Source organism: Scomber japonicus, chromosome 6 (genome assembly GCF_027409825.1).
Source record: "Scomber japonicus isolate fScoJap1 chromosome 6, fScoJap1.pri, whole genome shotgun sequence".
Classification (NCBI taxonomy): domain Eukaryota; kingdom Metazoa; phylum Chordata; class Actinopteri; order Scombriformes; family Scombridae; genus Scomber; species Scomber japonicus.
In genome coordinates this window covers 14,310,534-14,326,734 of record NC_070583.1, presented here as the reverse complement: position 1 = coordinate 14,326,734, position 16,201 = coordinate 14,310,534, and the positions used below count along the sequence as shown (strand labels likewise).

General features: G+C 39.1%; 1 protein-coding gene across 1 annotated transcript; it reads left to right on the top strand.

Moving 5' to 3' along the window:
• The first annotated feature begins 257 nt into the window (after nucleotides 1-257).
• vmp1 (vacuole membrane protein 1) lies at nucleotides 258-15,596 on the top strand. Its single transcript, XM_053320630.1, has 12 exons — nucleotides 258-405; nucleotides 839-946; nucleotides 1,281-1,413; nucleotides 1,809-1,899; nucleotides 2,441-2,551; nucleotides 7,379-7,546; nucleotides 7,860-7,991; nucleotides 10,544-10,624; nucleotides 10,780-10,896; nucleotides 12,194-12,255; nucleotides 13,843-13,942; nucleotides 14,611-15,596. The coding sequence occupies exons 2-12, from the start codon at nucleotides 868-870 to the stop codon at nucleotides 14,752-14,754; spliced, it is 1,218 nt and encodes a 405-aa protein (XP_053176605.1). The 5' UTR covers nucleotides 258-405; nucleotides 839-867; the 3' UTR covers nucleotides 14,755-15,596.
• The last annotated feature ends 605 nt before the right edge of the window (nucleotides 15,597-16,201 follow it).

Here is a 16,201-nt window from a genome sequence, read left to right as displayed (position 1 = left end):
AAATTTGGCAACCTCTGATTGGTCCACAGCTGACGGAAGTACGTCTTCACATCAATTCCACAATAAAAGTGACTCCTTGATTAGATGAACGTGACAGGTTCAGTCTGAAGGCGAGGGAAAGTGTCAAATTTGTGTAATTCATTTGTACTTTTATTATGTTATTTAATTCACCACATGAAGTTAAGGGCAAACTTGTTAGGATAATTATTCACGGCTGAGCAGCAATACAGTTTTTTTATTTTGATACGTCCGCCGTTTGTTTCCGGGTGAAGAGGACAGGAAAGAGGTACGGCTGTCATTCAACTTTTAACAAACACCGTCCCATTCCTCTTAAACAACGCATGTTTTTGCACAGTTTTAACAGCCTGTGAGCAGCGAACGGATTTTTTACGTATCTTCCCACAAGTAAGACGATTTTCTAATCGATTTTATCATCTTTATTGTGATGTGGCGACTGCCAGCGTCCCTAGCTTAGCCGTTAGCATGTCGGCTAACCGGTTAGCATGTGGAGGATGATTTACTTGCAATTAGCATCAAATCTTAATTTAACACTAACCTACAGAGCAACGGCTGTTTCCTTTAACTTAACATGGTACTATTGGCAAAAGGTCACCGCCTCATTGCTTTGTATGTCAGTTTCTCCTTTGAATTACCATGTTATTTGAATGTCAGCTAGCCGGCGTGTTGGCGAGATGTTCGCATTGGCAGAGTGATGCTCTGAGTCTTATGGAGTCTGTCATGTTATCTTCATCTGGCAACGAAACAATAGCGGGGAGGACTCGGTAGAACCAAACACCAACTTGTCACCCCCTCCTCCCCCTCTCTCTTTCGTCCTCAGACTGTCTGAGCTGCTAAACGCTGATTGACATGGCAGCCAATGGAGCAAGCTGCGAGCAGCCTCAGAAACGAGCAGGAGCTAAAGATAAACAGAACGGCAAGTCTACAGGTTAGTTTCAAGATCTTCATGATTTTAAATGTTCAGTAGAAAGAGCGACCCTCCTCTTCAAAGTGTCCCTAGAAAGTTCAGGTTGTGCAATGTCTGATCTGTCACCTCCTAGTATTTCCAGGTCATAAAAATCCCTCAAGCTCATTTGTTTGTGGATAGTTTCAGTTTCAAAGGTTTACACAACTTGATCTACCAAAGCAGAACCAGACCGAGGCTTGTAGATGTTTTAAATGTAGCATGTATTTAGCAATACCAATTCAGGAGGATTCAATAATTGCAACAGATACAAATATTGCAGTATATCAGGGTGATTGCAATTCTATTTGTTTTTCAGACGCATCAATAAGAGAGAAGCGACAGGCGGATAAGGAGGAGCGCCTGTCTCTGGTGTTATGGAGGAGGCCTGTTATCACACTACATTACTTCCTTCTAGAGACCCTCATCAAGTTAAAGGAACTGACATTTAAGTAAGAAGTCAAACAGGTTTTTCCAGATGCTTTGTTTGGTTTGGCCAGGATGTTTGTGCACATCTATGCTCCTGACCTTTTTTCTTATTTGTCATTCTTTTCATTCTCTACTTCTCACTATTAGGCAAAGCACACCTACATACTTAAAAACATTATCAAAGTGTATTTCTTTGACTTGACTGTAAAGCTGAGTGTGAGGACAGTTTTGGACAGTAGCTAGAGTAAAAACATTTGCATTTATGGGGTTAAATATTGATAGTCAATATCCAGACATAAGGAACTGTCATGACAGGCAACCTTTAAACAGAGATAAGAACAAAACAGATTTCAAAATCGTTTCACTTTGGATGTTTAGAATTTTATTAACCCTTTTTTTGTTCCACATTTTTGTTTAGGCTCTGGCAGCGACGAGGTGCAGTGTTCTTAGTTTTGGTGTTATTTTCACTCTTCTCCATCGCCTACTCCACTGAGGGGGCACACCAAGAAGTAAGCTTTGGTTGTTTTGTTTTCTCAGTGTTGTTAATGATCAACACCATTGCTCTATCACCTTCCTGTTTAAAGGTTAATAAGATGTGCACTGTTGTCAAGTAACCCTTGATCATACAGATGGTGGGTTGAATGTTCACGAATTCCTGTGTGCAACAGTCTGTTACACTTAAAGGGATACCAAGCTTAAATATGGAATCTTCTGAAATAACTCACTTATAATGATTAACTAATATATAACCTACTACAGGTTAGCAAATTTAAACTAAAAAAAGACATTAAAATGTTTGCTTCTAAAACATTTTATAAATTATCCTTTTAATCATTATATTACCATAGTTACAATTTAAGAAATCATTTTCAGTATAGAGTGTAATAAGTATCACTTCATGCTCTTTTCTATCCTAAACAGACATTACTTTTAAAAAACTAAAACTATTATGAAGAGTATTTAAATAATAAAAATTTTACAATGATGATAACTTTTAAACAACAGTTAGAGGTTTGATTTTCTTGGTTTTCTTCACTTTTTTCACTGTAGTATGTCCAGTACCTGGAGAAGAGGTTCCTATGGTGTGCCTACTGGGTAGGCCTTGGGATCCTGTCCTCAGTGGGCCTTGGGACTGGCCTGCACACATTTCTTCTCTATCTGGTAAGAGAACAACAGTGGCATGGAAATGTGTACACACACACTATTTCTTGACATGGGTTTGTCATGAAGACAGATATGCTCACAAAAGGGCGTTTCACACTGCATATTTTTAGCTCTACACTTAGCACTTCTATTAGCACTGGGTTATCACACACAACTAATGTTTACATTCTACAATGATACGTGACTACTCCACTGTTTAGTTTAGCTGTTTCTCACAGTCAATTTTCAGGGAATAACCCCACAAACTCTGGGCTAACCCCAGGTATATAACAGAGTGTCAGGCTTCACTACATTAAGAAAATGCTGCCATTCCAGTTGGGTGCATGACAAGACACTCCAACAAGAGAAAGCCACCTCACTCTGGGTTGCTGGGGCTGTAAAGAAATACTCCATTCAAATATTAGCAACGTAGAAAAAGAGACTTTAATGAAGAAAATAAGATGCCATTTACTGAGCTGGCTCTAAATAATAATGTTTTCTTAAAGCAAATGTCTCCTCAGCATGGTGTCTTCAAATTAAATGCAATCAAATAAACAAATAATGATACATATAATTATAATAACAGTAAAAATGACAGTGAAGTCATTCAGTTGTCCTCTACTCTCTGTATGAGCACATAAGATAGTGAAGCTATGTAAAACAGACTCAGTGAATACATTTACATTTCTACTCTAACCACTTTCAGATCTAATCATCCATATGTTTTCGTTGTACAGTCAGGACGGTACCCATTACTATGTTTTACATTTCTGGGAAAAGCTGCCTCAGTTGGCCCACATCTGGCCCCTATCTCAACAGTCAAAACATTGCGTAATGATAATGGCAGTAAAGAGTAACTGGTAACCAGCATTATCTGGTTGGCTGTACCCGACATGGGTCAGGATGGTCTATGTGTATCTACAATACTCAGGCTGTTTTTCAGATGTAGATTAGCTAGCTCATGGTGGAGATCAAGGCCAGCTATGTCCTTTTTGAAATATACTCACACAAATAAAAGACTCTTACCTTAAGTGATCACATTTCTGTAAAGCCCATGTGTGTCTATTCCAGTAGTTGCCAGTGGATGGTGTCACACTCCATATTCAGTGTCTTCTACTCTATCAAACTTTAGTCTAATTTGACATCCATTTGTCTCTAAGGCCAACCAAGAGTTAAGTGTCAAGTGACAGGCAGTCACAGAATGACTGTATGACTGAGTCACCAAAATATGTGTCATTTGTCTCGGTTGTGGTCAAAAGCAACATTTATCAAAATGCAAATGGGGGATTGTTTGGCTTCTGTTCTTGAGAACTTGTACAGATGTGGGCAACTGAGTCAGCAATTTCCATTATAATGAAATAATGGGAAACAATGTAACTGTGACCTTCCTGTTTTTTAAAACTGATGCATCCCAGTAACTCTCCGAAACTCGCCATCTGTTCTTTTGTTCCTCTATGGTCTAGTAGTGCTCTGTTTCTTTATATACTGCATCTAACTGCAAAGCAATAGTAGCGTGGTTCTTATACTGTTCCTGTGTATTTTGTGTCACTATGAATCATCTTGAGTAGGTGACCTAATTCCCTCTCCCCCTCTCTGTTTGAGGAGGTATCTTCAAACAGAAATCATCAGTATCATCATCTCTTAACAACCTGGCTTCTATCAAAACAATTTATCTCATTCATTTTAATACTTATGTCTTTAAATATAATTATAATTTTGATTGCTAGCAGAATTCATAACCTGTTAGCAATGGACATATTTTAAAAGCCACTTTTTGATAACGGTTTCTGTGTTTTTGATTATGTTGGATATTAATGTAAATGCAGTACATTATTTTACTCATTCAATCCCACATTTAAAAAGATACTCGAAAATCATGGACAATTATTACATTTTCTTTTGAGTCATTCTATGCAGACACAGTTAGAGCTGCTTTCAATCCATGATCCTGTTTTTATCTACTTTGAAAAGTTTTTACACTATTAAGTGATGCATAATGATGTTACTATATTAACCAACCATGCATACAAACCATTTAAAAGGGATTCATCTCATTTTGATTTAAGACACAAAACACTGAATACAAATAGGATCTGATCTGCCATGTGTACACTTAAAACAGTATACAAAAATGCATTATTACAACCAGTGTAAGGGAAGATATGGAATATTTAATGTGTACACAAAAACTAACAATGTGCAGCAGACACTGTGTACACTGATGCATGCTGTTGATGCATGGGAAGAGCTTGAAGACCATGAGAGAAACCTGTGGAGGGAAAAAGACTTTAAGTTCATCAGCCCTGTAAAACATGCCTTCTGTGCACAGTAGAGTTATTTGATATGTAAACAGGACCCAATCTCAGCAGTTACAATTTCGGTGCTGTTGATCTTTCTGTACACATCTGTCTATTGCACATCTGTTTGTCCTGGGAGAGGGATCCTTCCTCTGTTGCTCCTTCTTAGGTTTCTTCCTTTTTATTTATTTTCCTGTTAAAAGGGTCTATTAGAGTTTTTTTCATTATTCGAATTTAGGGTCTGAGGACATAGGATGTTGTACCATTTTAAAACTCCCAGAGTTAGATTTGTGGTATTGAGCCATAAACATGAAATTGACATAATGTAACTCTCTCACACAAATTCAGGTGTCTCTTATCTTATTCTACTTAATATTTGTCATGTTTCAGTTTTCTGTTGTGGGAGTCTCTGGCTTTTCTGTGCTTCCATTTCAGATCCCCCTATACCCCTTTAAACCCCTTCATAACCCATGTCCTAAAAAACATGTTTCTTACTTAAAAGAGCCTTGTGGTTGCCGTTAATTTAAGGTGTGGTAGTCGGGAAGCAGCATACCTGTTTGGTGAGAATGATGTCATCCACCCAGAGGTTGATATATGGATTGACACATTCTGTAGAGCTGTTGGTGTCTCCACTGTGACTCACTCTCTATATCCCAATCAGTTTGCATCCAGAACATCCCTAAAAATCCTTTTGACCATCATCATTTTCATGGATAAGTAAAAACATTCTTTACATCGGGGCCAGCATAATGTCAGCTGTCTGCTCATAAGAAAACTATTTCCTATTCTTTTTCAAACTTAGCTCATGTTCACAATGCAACGGCTCCTATCACTACTGTCTCCTCAGTGTTGATGTCAGCCATAGTCAGGAAATTCCTGGTGTTCATTTTGAAGGGGAAAACCACAACCTATCAGCAGAGTTACACTGAATTTACCTCAAGCCTGGAGCATTAGTAAATAGCCCCACGGAGACGATGAGATCATTGTGCTCATGGGAAAGGGGATTCACTGGCTTGCATGATTATATGATTAATCATGATGTTTTGGAGGTCATTGCAGTGTATCCAAGCACTGAACTCCAATCATAGTATTGCAGTTCAAGTAGGAACAGAGACATGTGAGTAGATTGTTGCTGGTACTTGTAGATTGATCACATTATTAACTAGCAGTTAAAGCTTCTTTCAGTTCCTCACCATTTAATGATGGAGCGTGAACATTGTGTTGTCCGATCTGTTGCTTTTGCCGAGACCAAGATACAAATGAACAGATTCCCAGAGGATGACTCCTTCGTCTGGCGTCTCCCTCACCTCATTCACCAACTCTTTTGTCTAACTCAAGTTATCTCAAAAATGAATGTTTGGATTTCCATGAAATGTACTGTAGTTGTTCGTGACCCACAAAGGATTGCTTTTTTTAGTGACACAAGATCCACGCCCAAGAACTTCCTGTTTGCGCCGCCCACAGCTCAACGTGTCACAGCCATGACGTTTGAGTTCATTCATGCTGTTAAGGAGCTTTTAAGGCTTTATCTGTTGGTTCACCCTCATAACACATGTACCTACAACTTGTAAGTTTCTAAGAAGAGAAAATGTGTCAGTAAATTGTTTGTTGCATCCAACACTTTTAGTTTATACTGAGCTTCAAGGGTCCACTAGTAGTGCATTTGTCAAGTAGTCTTGTTCTTAAATCAGCAGGATTACTATTAAGGTGCTTTTGATATGTTCATGATGAAATCCATTGCTTAATACTCACAGAGCAAATAAGTGTTCATATGTTCGGTGTGAGAAGAGTTCTTCTCTGCCAACTTGTGCGAACAAAGAAACTCACCACAGGATCGCCTGCCTGATGACTGTTTCAGAGTTTGAATCACAGCTTAGTTTTGTCTTGTAAGCACTTGTCATGACGTGACAAGTGTCGTTAAGAGACGTCCTGTTTGGTTTAAAAGGAACAGTGTTGTGTAAACTAAAGAAGCCTCACACTCAGAGAGGGGTGGAGGGGGGTCGCTATCGAGGATCAGTCAACGCAGACTAATTGTGTGTGCTGTCCAACCACTGTCAGTGTTGCCTGTATCACTGGGAGGTATAATGGAGTTGCTGTGTTGTAGTTACAGGTGTGTCTACTGTTATTGAGGCCAGGTGGCTCAGCCTAACTGTACGTCTATACAATGAAAAATGAAGACATACCAACCTGTCAGAGACTTTGTGACTCAGCTGCTGTTGGTGTGTTTTCTGTACCTGTGGGGGGATGAACCTATTAGTTTCTATCTATCCAATAATGTGTTTAATTCAATATTAATACACTTTTAAGGGTGTGCAGTATAATCATATGTCTCTGTTTAAGTTGACACAGTTGGTAAATACAATAAGTTAAGGCAGACTTGTATTATTAGCATTATTAAAATCTTAACCCATTTAAAATGCACACTGAAGGATGAAACTGATGATCATGTGGCAAAATCTAGATGTTGAGCCTGTGTGTTTGTGCCCCAGTGGTTTCCAGTCTATTAAAGCAGCATGTTGTCTTTGTTTGTCCTCACTCTTTCTCTCAGGGTCCTCACATAGCATCAGTAACCCTGGCAGCATACGAGTGTGGTTCCACAGACTTCCCAGAACCTCCGTACCCAGACCAGATTGTGTGTCCCGAAGTTGAAGGGCTGGAGGGAAGCATTTCTCTCTTTTCAATCATGTCAAAGGTTCGCCTGGAGGCCTGCATGTGGGTAAGTACAAGCATGCATGAAGAGCAAAGCCAGTGATTGACACTCAGGGGGAGGATGGGTGGGGGCAGTGCCTGTGCCAGCTATAGGTCACAGTGTAACAACTGGCAACTTGTCCAAGAATTTGTGTTTCTTCATATTAAAACAGTTTCAACATGCTTTACAACCACCCAGAAGTATGAGTTAGTATGTATTTTCCAGAAAGCAGTTGCATGGATCAAAATTGAAATAGTTGTTGGTGCAATGCGTCGTCTCATGTGTGAAATAATTAAGTAAATGCTGACAAGGAACATTTGTTTGTGTGTGTGGTTTTTAGGGTGCAGGCACTGCCATCGGAGAGCTACCTCCATATTTCATGGCCCGAGCAGCTCGTCAGTCAGGCGCTGACCCAGATGATGAAGACTATGAGGAGTTCGAGGAGATGCTGGAGCAGGCTGAGAGTGCTCAGGTCAGAGTTGTACACACATACTCATCTGTTATGAGTGTATATATTATTATAATATTAACTCTTAGCATGTCATATTTATAGCATGTCATTAAATCCAAATTACATTTTGTATATAGATTGAGGAGTCTCGTATGTTTTTGGGTTTTTTTTCTTGCTTTTTTATGGCTGTCAAAGTTAACGCAGTAATAACGCCTTTACACAAATTCATTTTAACAGCGTCTTTTTTTTTTTTAAACGTGCGATTAATGCAAACACGTCGTGCTTGAACCTTGTCATGGCCTGTAGTTTGGAAATAAGGAAGCAATGCAACCATAACGTTTTGGATAACAAGCAGAAATGGATAAAGAAAATAGTCTTATGAATGGCAAATTCAGCTCCAAAGCCCTGCCAGATGTTCTATCCACAAGACCAAAGTTATTTGCATTACGCAGTACGTCGAGTCTCAAATACCAGTTGCTGGCCAAGCAGTTGATACAAAGAGACCTCCTCCTGCCTGTCAAAGGTGTGTGTCTGTGTGACTGTGTCTGAACGGGTGAGTGAATGTAACTAGTTCCTAGCTGATCTAACTAACAGCAGATTTTTGGAGGATGCAGTACAGTATTTCATTGTTCTGGATTGTTTCAATAATAATAAAATTCCATTTGCGTGAAGCAAGCATATGTATCCACTCCTATGTTAATAAGAGTATTAAAAGGTTGAAAAATATACCTGTAAAGTATATTTAGGAAAAAAGATTTAATTGTGCGTTTAATTTGCAATTAAATATTTTAATTGATTGACAGCCTTAGTTTTTTTATTTGATGTGATTCAATATGATCTGTGTATTTTTTTCTAATAATTCAAAAGAACACAAGTGCAAGAAAGCAACAGATGGGTAATTTTAATTTAATTTTTTTTTGCCCTAATTAGTCATACTTAGCAGGGAGACAAGCCCTAAACTCAATGCCCCTCCTCCTATTGAAAACACATGGTCACTCAAATATAAACAATAAGAATTAAAATGAATAAAAATCACATAAATGCATTTAGTATTGAAATATCTATCCTTCTATTTGTTCCTCTAGTAGAATACTTGTTAACACTTCATCCACCCACCCAATTTGATATTATCTTATCTAATTTGCCCTCATCTTCATAATTCATAACTGACCATGGAGCCACTGCTCAGTGATTGGTCCAAAAGTGCCATGTGACTTCAGTGAAACCCCTCCCTCCTTACACTTCCAGTAAATCTGCCTGTTGGTGGGTGAGTCACCCAGAGTACAGCTCTCCCTTTAATCATCCCTCAGGCCTCGCTCTCACTGCCTCCTTCCTTCTCTCTTCTCACCGGCCTCTAATTTGAATGACAGACAGTTCTGACAGGAACCGGGCTCACATGACTGGAGACTGCTGAGATCAGATGCTGAGTCAGCAGAACAGAAATCAGTCAAACTTGTGTACATTGTCTCACTCTGCATCACCTATTCTCACTTCACTGGTTTTCAGCTGAGTAAGCCGAGGCGGGCTCACATGTCTTTCATCATGGAAAAGTATTCAGGATGTTTCACATATGCATTTGTCACAGGTTCTCTGAAGCAACAGTCTCACGGAATAAGTTAAAAGCACTTTTTAACTATTGTTCTGTTTTGTGAAGACACGCAGAACACATGATTCTTATAAATTAATACCACACAAAATATGTTATGGGTTAGGGTTATTAATAATTTAAAAATGTTCATTGTTTATCAACAATAAACCAAGAAGAAAATTATGTAAACCGTTTAAAGTGCACCAAAAAGGGGGAGAGTGCCTACAAACTGAAACTTCACTTAAAGCCAAACAAATGTGTTGATGGATTTGATTGTATTTTCAAAATAATAATCAATGAATTATTAGAATTAATAATTAATTTTTAGTAGCATTTTAGTAGTAATGTGCTGCATCTTTGTATTTACCAGTAAATACATTTTTGTGATGTGTATGTACATGAGGAAAACAAAACTCAAACAAAACAATATGAAACACATGTATTTAATACAAAAATAGTTGGCTGAAAATGTGTTGGGGTTGAAAGTGACTCAGACTAATATGATATTTAACAGTCAGGACCAAGACAAAACTGAAATCTAACTTGCTTCCAAATTTGACAGTGGTGAGATGCCTCTAATCTCCCTCCTGCATCTGCCGTTATCCTCACCATGTAACCACAGACGTTCTACGCCCACAGGGATCCAGATAGGATCAAATGTTCTTTGGCACTTCTTCACCAAACAGTTTTTGGTTGCAATGCTTCCAAAATCAAAAAGAAAAAAACCGTAGAGTGCACAGAAATAGCAGGTATTTTACCACTGTGCTCTCACTACAGCTCTCATTTCTTGTAATAACATCTCAGACAACACCGATGTTTGCTCTCAAACATTTATTAGTAGTACTGCGTAGTTATTTTAAGAAAAGAAGAAAGGATGATTATGTGTTCAGAGACACCAATGTATGTGTAAAAGTTGTGTTGCAGCTGTGATTAGTGTTTTTTTGTTTGTTTGTTTTTTTCAAACTGGTTCTGATCTTTTTTACAGGATTTTGTCACAAGAGCAAAATTGGGAGTCCAGCACATGGTGCAGAAAGTGGGATTCTTTGGGATTTTGGCTTGTGCCTCAGTAAGTTGTTTTAAACATCCCTGCACCACATTTATAATAAAGCTAAACTTTTACATTTGTTATAGCAGATTTTAAAGACATAACGTAGGATATTAACTGACTAACTATGGAAATTGATCAGAATCAGTAACACTGTTTTAATATTTGTGCTTTAGATCCCTAATCCTCTTTTTGACTTGGCTGGAATAACCTGCGGGCATTTCATGGTTCCCTTCTGGACCTTCTTTGGAGCAACTCTGATTGGGAAAGCCATCATTAAGATGCACATACAGGTCAGTAGCTCAACTGAAGGGTTTGTCAGAAGTAGATAGAAACCACTCTACCTCACATTACACCAGGTTTTTTCAATTTTTTAACAGAAACCATACAGGCACATACCACATACAAGCAGAATTTTGGCTTCAAATATGAATCTTTTTTTTTGTTTTATATCATCACATTTCTGTCTTAGCGTTGCCGCCTTTTTCTTTCAAAAAAAATCTACTCTTAAAAAAAAAAAAGAGGATACACATTGCTGACTGATTCACTTCAAACAATCCGCACAACCTCAAAACGTGTGGGAGAGCAAAGATCAAACCTGACACTTAACTCGTGAGATGCAGACTGTGAGAAACTCTTAATTGTGCACTTTTGGTTAACTCTTTCTGACTGTTCTGGTCCTCTGGGGATTTCTTATTCTGGTTGGAGCTTTGGGATGCATCCAGACCGTATACACAGGCTCCAGATGAAAGCAAGGAGACTTTTTAAAGATGTCTATATAAAGAGTTACGATTTTTAAAAATCCACTAGATCAAAACCCCTCTTAATTAAGGAGTATATTGTTGAGTCTGCCACACCAATGACTAATATGAACCTAGACAGCGAGAGGCTCTCTGTGGGTGAGTCGCTCAGCGTCTTAACTGAACTTATCCATCTCACGGTGGTAACAGCCAGTGATCTCACTCAAAGACCTTTCAGACAAAGGAGCCCGTCGGGCTGCAGGGGTAATGTCGGGAGGATGGAGAGTTGACATGAGAAGGTAGGGAAGGAAATAGAACAGACGGTAGAAGGCTAAAAGGGGGAGGGTGGGTTGGGGGGGGTCTCTTTGTCTTTTTTTGGTTTTTGTACCTTAAACCTCTTGGACCTCACGTGTCATATCCTGTCTGAATTTGTCCAGGGGGGCATGTGTCATGCTGTTTAAAGCTGATCAGTTTCAGGACCGGAGAAGTATATTGTGGTTTTGCCCCCCGCTTTGGCGCTTTGCAAACCACACAAAGCCCCTCGCAGCCCAGAATCGAGCATATTGCCACGTTTAGGTTTTCTAATTAGTGTGTTTGTGGACACTGACAGATGTGGCCTCAATTTCCCACAGCTGTGCCCCTAAAAATTTGTATATCCATCTGTCTGTCAAGTGATTCTTAAGAATCTTTTGTTCCTGATTAATTCTTTCATCACTGGTATTGTTTAAATGTTTGTTCTGTAAAACCCTTTTTTTGAAGTTATAAATTACATTAATATAAGAGTGATTATGTATACTGTATTTTAAGAGTGCTAATCTCTCTCTGTATCTCTCTCTCTTGCTTCCCACAGAAACTTTTTGTTATCATTACCTTCAGCAAGCACATAGTGGAACAAATGGTGTTACTCATTGGGTGAGTGTCTGTTTGTCTTGATGTGTGTGAACAGTGATCGTCTTTCCCAGATCCATTTTGACCACTGATGGGTGGATTAAGTCTCAATAATTGCTTTCGCCTGCGGGGGTGTCTGTGCATGCTTTTTGCATTTTTCCACACAAAGGTAGCCCCCCCCGCCCCACCACCACCAGAAACACACAGACACACAATCCATCTCTGCAGCAGCATTGGTGGTCAGGCGTGTGAGGTCCCATCCAGAACATGTTGATCTGACTCACCAAGTTCAGCTTTGACTGAGGCACGGTTGCCCCAGTAAGGCGGGAAACACGATCAGACATAGCAGGAAGAAAAAAAACACTTTTTAACCAATGGCAGATTTACCTTGAGCTCAAATTCCAAATTTTGCTTTTAAGTAAATGAAGACACTAGATGCTAAAATTAACTGTTCAAATAATTAAAAATACTTACTAGTACTTATTGTGAGGCAAGTGAAATTTTTAGCCAGACTTAATGCTTATTTCATGATTTGGGACTCGTATCTCAGTTTTTATTGATCTGTTCGCTGTTTCAATTACTTTCATGTACATAATGGAAAAGGTCCTCAGACTCTGGTCATATTAAGTGTCTTGTTTCTTTCTTATTAAACTAAACCACAATGTTCTTTCCCATGAAAATTTGACTGCTCTTGTGACTCGCTATGATGTGTGTAAATGGTGCCTCAACACTGATACAGGATGTTTCTCTTTGTAATTGCCGTGTGTGCGTTCGCCTGCGATAACAAGAATGAGTCAGACAAAACTAGTTAGATTTTATTTGAAATCAGCAATTACCCAGTTCCCTCTTGGTGTTTGTTTAGTAAATGGCCTCTCTTATTTTGCTTAGTGTAGTTAAGTCTAGACAGCATGTTTATGTCCTGAGCCGGGACAAAATTGAATCCATGCTCTTGGAAGACGTGTATGAATGTCTACAGCCTGCAGTATATTTTTTCAGTCACGGTAATAATAAGTTTGGCACCATTTATAGACTGTGTTTAAACTGTACCGCTGCTAATGCTACAGTACCAACCCTTCCTCTGTGTGACATAAATTGATAAAATGGTATCTATTATGATTGGCCCCCTTGTGAGCTGATTCTCCCTGCCTAATAAGGACATGAGCACGCCCTGATTCAATGTCTTTCCACCCAGAAGGCATTGGTGGTAAAGGTGATGACATCATGTCGACTCACTTCCTGATTGAAGGGGCTGACACAAGCGCCTATATAGAGCTGAGGAGTATAAAAGGAGGGTTGTATAGTTGCTGCTTCATTCCTCTCTTCTGCCTGCTCCTGCTCACTGTAGCAAGTGGTGGAGGTAGAAGCTCTGAGATGGGCCCAAATGCAGGACAGGGCCTTCAGCAGCTCTTACAAGGATGGTGGTTAACTGCTGGATAAGTGGGGGACTTTTGGTGGTGTTTAGGGAAGGAAAAGACCTCCTGAGTTTCTTTACAGAGTCTGAAGCTTCAGTCTAAAGAATGGTGCTTAAAGGGTAAGTGGAATAAAAAAGTTCACTCTCTTTTTTTTCTTATGTCCTCTTTTTCTTTGTGGCTGTGTGTGGATCGACATCAGGTCTGTGCCCAAAGTGGGACCATCACTCCAGAAGCCCTTCAGTCAGTACCTGGACGCACAGAGGAACAAGCTGCACCATGCTGGGAAAAGTGCACCAGCGGTAAGAACAATTCATTATTTTACCATTTCCAATGTATTAGCTTTGTTAATGTATTAATTGTTCAGATTAAGACTTTAAGTGATGTAGCGATTTGGGGAAATTTTATGAAACCTTTCTGGTGCCATAAAATTTCCCCAAATCGCTACAAGTTCATGTAACACTGAGCAGCCATCAGAGTTGGGAGGTTTTTTTTTGGTTCATACAAATCAATGTTGACATTTAAGAGTTAAAAAATGTACTGGCTGGTATTTAATTAATACAAAATTTCATTGTAAGAATTTGTCAAGATTGTTGAATAAAGATTTATATGTACTGAGCGGGACATTTTACAAAATGAGCTTCAGTGTTCTCTGCTGGACAAACAGTGTAATGGCGACTGTTTCTAATTAACTTAAACATGGTTAGCATTTAGCAAATGTATTTGTCAGCTGACATATATGGAGATTTATCAGTACAAGTTTGACTTTGTCTGCTGAAAAACTTGAGGCTTAAATTCCTCACATTGGGTTATTTTCTCTTTATATGAATACCATTTTCTTCCAACCATTTACTGCCGTCACATGATTATGCAAATAATATTCACACTGTTTTACAGTCACACTTGGATTTGTGTGTTTAATGTATGACATTATTAATAGCCTCTCCACCCTTTTACTGTGGATTTCCAGGATGAGAACTGGCTGTCATGGGTGTTTGAGAAGGTGGTGCTGGTCATGGTCTGCTACTTTGTCATTTCCATCGTCAACTCCATGGCCCAGAGCTATGTCAAGCGACTGCAGCAGCAGAAGCACTCTGAGGAGAAGACCAAGTGATGACGTGACAAAAACAGTACAAACATCCCAACTAACTGTGTTTCCGCTGCTGCTGAGAGCCCTCCAACTCTGCCCCAGCCGCTCAACTTAACAACAAACCTCACCCTCATCCATTGTCCACGAGGCCGAACGCTCAAAAAAGAAAAGCAGGCACTATCTGTTGGTGTGTGCTTTTTGAGGATGTATGTGCTGTTTACTGTTTGTCCCTCTTCAGGTTTTGTAGTTCTTCCTCTCATCTCACTCTCTAGGTGTGCGTAGTGCGACTGCTGATCTTACTTTTAACGTTAGATTAACCCATTCATTGACCTCAGAAGTAAAGCTGCGGTTTGGTGGTGACTGCTGTGTTACGGGCAGGGCCCATCAGATGCTATGCCTTATGCAAGATGGGAAGGCCTGACTTCCCTTGAATACAGTTGATGACTAATAGACTTGATTTTTATTTAATTTTGTTACGTTGATGTATGAATGGACTTGGATTTGTTTGTACAGCGTGCTGCCAAGATAACTGCTATGGATGGTCTTTTTGTTTGTTTGTTTCTGGAATTGTCAACTTAAATAGATGGAGAAAAAAGCAATATCAACTTAAAACATGTGGTATTGATGGTTTGCACATTGTGTAAATATCTTAATATCTTTTTGACAGTATGCTCAGATGTATTTCTATTCTAATGGTCTGTGTGGACATGAGTCAACTTGAACCAAAACAAAAAAGAAAAAGTGATATCATTTGTAAAGTGACATTGTACTCTCAGCTAAATAGTCCCCATTTCTATTCTGTACATTTAGGTTGGACCTTGGATCGGATCATATATAAAAACATGTCAATCGTGGCACTTTTCCAAGTCTGAGTCTGTCATTTTTTTGTATTCTCTTGTAGGACGAGACCAGCTTTTACATCTTGATTCAGCCAAATTTTGTTGTGATCATGTGATGTTAAAAAAAAAAAAAAAAAAAAAAAGTTTAACCATCATGACCAATGCATAACCCTTAGAAATGAGCATCGTTAAGGTAAGTGAACAGTTTGGCACTTATGGTAAAGTTTCAGTTTTCTGCTTTTTTTTTTTTTTTTTTTTTTTTTTTTTAAGAGCAGAATTTCAGCTGTTCCCTTTAATGTTGAAAGCTAAGAAACAACTCTCACATCCTCCTTGCCTGAAATGTAATGTTACACCTGGACACCTCTTTCCCACCCCGTCAGCTAGCTTATCAGACTGGTGTTGGCTGTTAAAAGTAGCACGGCAACAGCAGTCTGTAAGCTGGCTGAAGTTGTGGGCCTACAGCGATCTTACTGGAGCTGCTCAGCTCATGTTGAGTCCGCTGAGACTCCACTTCAGCTGCTCCATTTCTCGATACAACCGTCTGTCTTTAGTGGTGCTCTGATTTAATGCTGATCATCCCAATACTGGACTATGTAAAATTGGTGAACAATAAACTGATGAAAGATGACAAC

What these genes read in the sequence shown, in the direction of transcription:
- vmp1 (XM_053320630.1), top strand. Translation starts at nt 868, where the DNA reads ATGGCAGCCAATGGAGCAAGCTGCGAGCAGCCTCAGAAACGAGCAGGA. An exon ending in TTAAAGGAACTGACATTTAA is followed by an intron (nt 1,414 to 1,808) that starts GTAAGAAGTCAA and finishes ATTTTTGTTTAG; the next exon opens with GCTCTGGCAGCGACGAGGTG. An exon ending in GGATTTTGGCTTGTGCCTCA is followed by an intron (nt 10,625 to 10,779) that starts GTAAGTTGTTTT and finishes TTTGTGCTTTAG; the next exon opens with ATCCCTAATCCTCTTTTTGA.